Here is a 2,976-nt window from a genome sequence, read left to right as displayed (position 1 = left end):
ACAATTGTTTCAATTGAATTGTAAATTCCATACCTTGTCAAGTCAATGTCAGACTTATTTATGAACGGGAAGTATCCAGCATGTTGTCTGACTGCTTGAGGGTTAGGTTGGTACCATTCAAAACTTGACACTTGCAATTCCTTCAATTGCATTCAAAATGTCTGAGTCGGAGTCAACCATTTGTTCTCTCTTTGTAGTCTTGAAAGCGTCAAGAAGTTGTGCGCTGTTGTGACATTGCCATGTGCATAGTAAATGTGACCGTCCAAATCTGTTACGGTTAGTCTGAGATTGTATCCTTTCTTATTTCCGTCTTGTATGGCAGCAAGTACCCATGAAGCCTTCTTTGTTCTTTCCTTCGTCAAAGTTTACTGTAAAGGTTCGACCAGATGTAATTTGACTTCTAACTTCACGATACTTTTCATATGCATATCTTGTTCTTTCCATGGGAGCATGTTTGTCTTCACCTTTTCCTTTTTTCCTTCTCAAAGGATGCAATTGTTCGTCATGTTTCCAGTAGAATCTGGCAAAGCCGTCGTGTCCTTCAACTTGAGGTTCACTAACATCGAAAGGCATGTCCATAAGACGTTCTTCTTCTAACCTCTCTAGTCTGTTTGGATAATTTGCGCGTGCTGTTTCCAAGTCCATTTCGTAGCGAAGACCAGCAGTTTGTCATAGACTTTTATGGGTCTTCCCTTCCTATATTTAAACTTCTTTGAAACTTTCCAACCATATCTTTCTAACTCTGCTTTTATTCTAGCAGATTTTCTATCCATTCTATATGGGGGCATTTTTATAAAAATAAAAAAATATTTTTTTCTTTACTTTACATAACCGCCTGCTGCCATAAGTCTTTGACGCCAACCCATACCAGCTAATGAAGGTTGACTTGGTTTAGTTTGGAAACTAACTTTGGTTTTGGTTTATCTTCAGTTTTTGGTTTTCTTCTTCTATCGGTTTTTCGTCACTTTTCGGTTCCTCTGACTTTACCTCACTTGCAGGTATGGTTGTGTCGTCAACATCTTCATAAATATCATATGCCATTTGTTTTTGTTTTCCTTTCAACTTTTTGTGTTTGTTGTAAAGTTTAGAATATTTCGACTCTAAGTCAATGAGATGTTCTATAATGAACTGTTGGTCAGTGAAGTAAACTTTTCCATCTGTTGTCTCGAAAGCTCCTTCAGACTTCAATATTTTATTTGTGAGAGTCTGTTTCTTTTTTGAGATACTAGCCGTTCCATTTCTATGAAAAGTGACTTTATAGTTAGGGTTTGTATTTCCAGACCTGGCACTTTCTATTATTGAATTTTTCTCTTCATCTGTAAGTTCTTTGACAGGTTTTGACAATGGTTCTGAACTTTTTGTTTGTGGTGTCAAATCTACCGTTTCAACTTCTTCGGTCATTTCATCTCAGTAAAAAATTTTAGTTTGGTTTGTTTTCAACTGGTTGTTTAGGTTTTTTAAGTCGGTCTAAAACTTCCTGAGGTATAGGAAGAACTTGACAAACACGTGGTTGTGTAACTGCTGGAAGTCGACAAATCCATCTTGAACCCATTTGTCTCAATGCTGTATTGTTCATTTCATCTCAGTAAAAAATTTTACATTCCCCACGTTTGAGGCGGTTGAGGTTGGTTTTGTTTACCCACTGTTGTGCATGGTTATATCCTCTGTTAAAGAATCTTTCACCTTGGTCCATATAGTGTCCTGCTTGGTTATAGTAGTCATTTGCTTTGTTATAGTAGTTTCCTGCTTGTCTTCCTACATTGTCCATCCATCCTTGAACTTTTCCTCTTGTTTCAGGATTTGGAATAAGATTTGCTGCATCTCGTGCTACCTCCCAACCTTTCTGTACAGTTTGTATAATAGGTTGTGCTTTCTCTTTCAGTATACCTAATGTACTCAAAATCTTCCTTCCAATTCCAAATGCACCTCTGGCTATTGTTCCCACTGCGGGCAAAAATCTGGATGCAACTCCTGCTAATGCGCCAAATAAACCCATTTCTTATAGGGTAAAAAATGACGAATCCAAACAAGGACCCCTATGTTTCTAAAGCGACAAAGAAAGCACTCATGATAAAAATCTTTAGTTCAACACCAAATGCTTGGTTTATGGATATCTTGGAAAACATTCCGAGAGTATAGAGAAGATGGACCACCATACTGGCTAATATTTGTCGGTCAAAACACAAGATACTGTGAAGCCATACCATTACAGTCCAAAAATATTTTAGATGTGAAAACTGCTTTGACAATATTCGTTGACAAATACCATCCAACAAAACTGACATCTGACTGTGAAAGGTTCTTTCAAATCAGACGATATTAAAAACTATCTGCGTTCAAAAAATGTAAACCAATATTTCATTGTCGACCAAAAACCATTCTGCTCTTGGTGTCATTGACAGTTGTATAAAAATCTTAAGAGACTTAAACCAACCACAAGGTGGTGAGGTAGATGAAATGTCATATGACGACAAATATAGACACTTCTCCATGGCAAAGATGAGACAAGTTTTAAATATTTACAATAGCCGTAAACAAAAAGGTTTGGGAAACCACTCCCCCGAAGAAATGAAAAACAACCCTGACTTAGAGAAAGACTATATATTTAATAGTTTAGTCAAAAGAGACAAACAAGAAAGAATGCCAGGCTTCAAACTTAAGAAAGGTGACAAAGTAAAAATAGAAATACCTAAACGCGACCCATATGAAAATACTATTGACTATGACAACAATGGGAACTCGACAGGTACTCGCATTCGTGTTCGTAAAAATAGAAGAAAGTATACAAGAGAATATTATGAAGTTTTAGGCAAACATGGCAAAATGTACAGACTGCAAGCAGAAGATAAAACTACTATTGTCAGACCTCGTTTCAAACTTGTCAAAGTTCAAGGTGGTATACTTTCAAAGACAGTTCCTAACAAATATAAGACAACTCCTGACGAATATGCTAAAGAAGTTGAAAATGACGACTAA

At 36.7% G+C, this 2,976-nt stretch overlaps 2 protein-coding genes and 1 pseudogene across 3 annotated transcripts, besides 1 other annotated feature; 1 reads left to right on the top strand and 2 right to left on the bottom strand.

Annotated features, from left to right (window-relative positions):
- Positions 1–2,976: part of a mobile genetic element that runs on past the window's edge.
- TVAGG3_1088810 lies at positions 819–1,401 on the bottom strand (annotated as a pseudogene). Its single transcript has one exon. A coding segment is annotated over exon 1 (583 nt).
- Positions 1,421–1,576, bottom strand: TVAGG3_1088800 (uncharacterized protein; the record flags this gene model as incomplete). The annotated part of the gene is made up of 1 exon (XM_053888497.1): positions 1,421–1,576. The coding sequence occupies one exon, from the start codon at positions 1,574–1,576 to the stop codon at positions 1,421–1,423; it is 156 nt and encodes a 51-aa protein (XP_053744376.1).
- Positions 2,491–2,976, top strand: TVAGG3_1088790 (uncharacterized protein; the record flags this gene model as incomplete). The annotated part of the gene is made up of 1 exon (XM_053888496.1): positions 2,491–2,976. One exon carries the CDS (start codon positions 2,491–2,493, stop codon positions 2,974–2,976), a length of 486 nt encoding a protein of 161 aa, XP_053744375.1.

This window comes from Trichomonas vaginalis (assembly GCF_026262505.1).
Source record: "Trichomonas vaginalis G3 chromosome Unknown ctg_175, whole genome shotgun sequence".
Lineage (NCBI taxonomy): Eukaryota > Parabasalia > Trichomonadida > Trichomonadidae > Trichomonas > Trichomonas vaginalis.
Note: the sequence above shows the minus strand (reverse complement) of the source record. Positions and strands in the feature narration are given on the sequence as shown.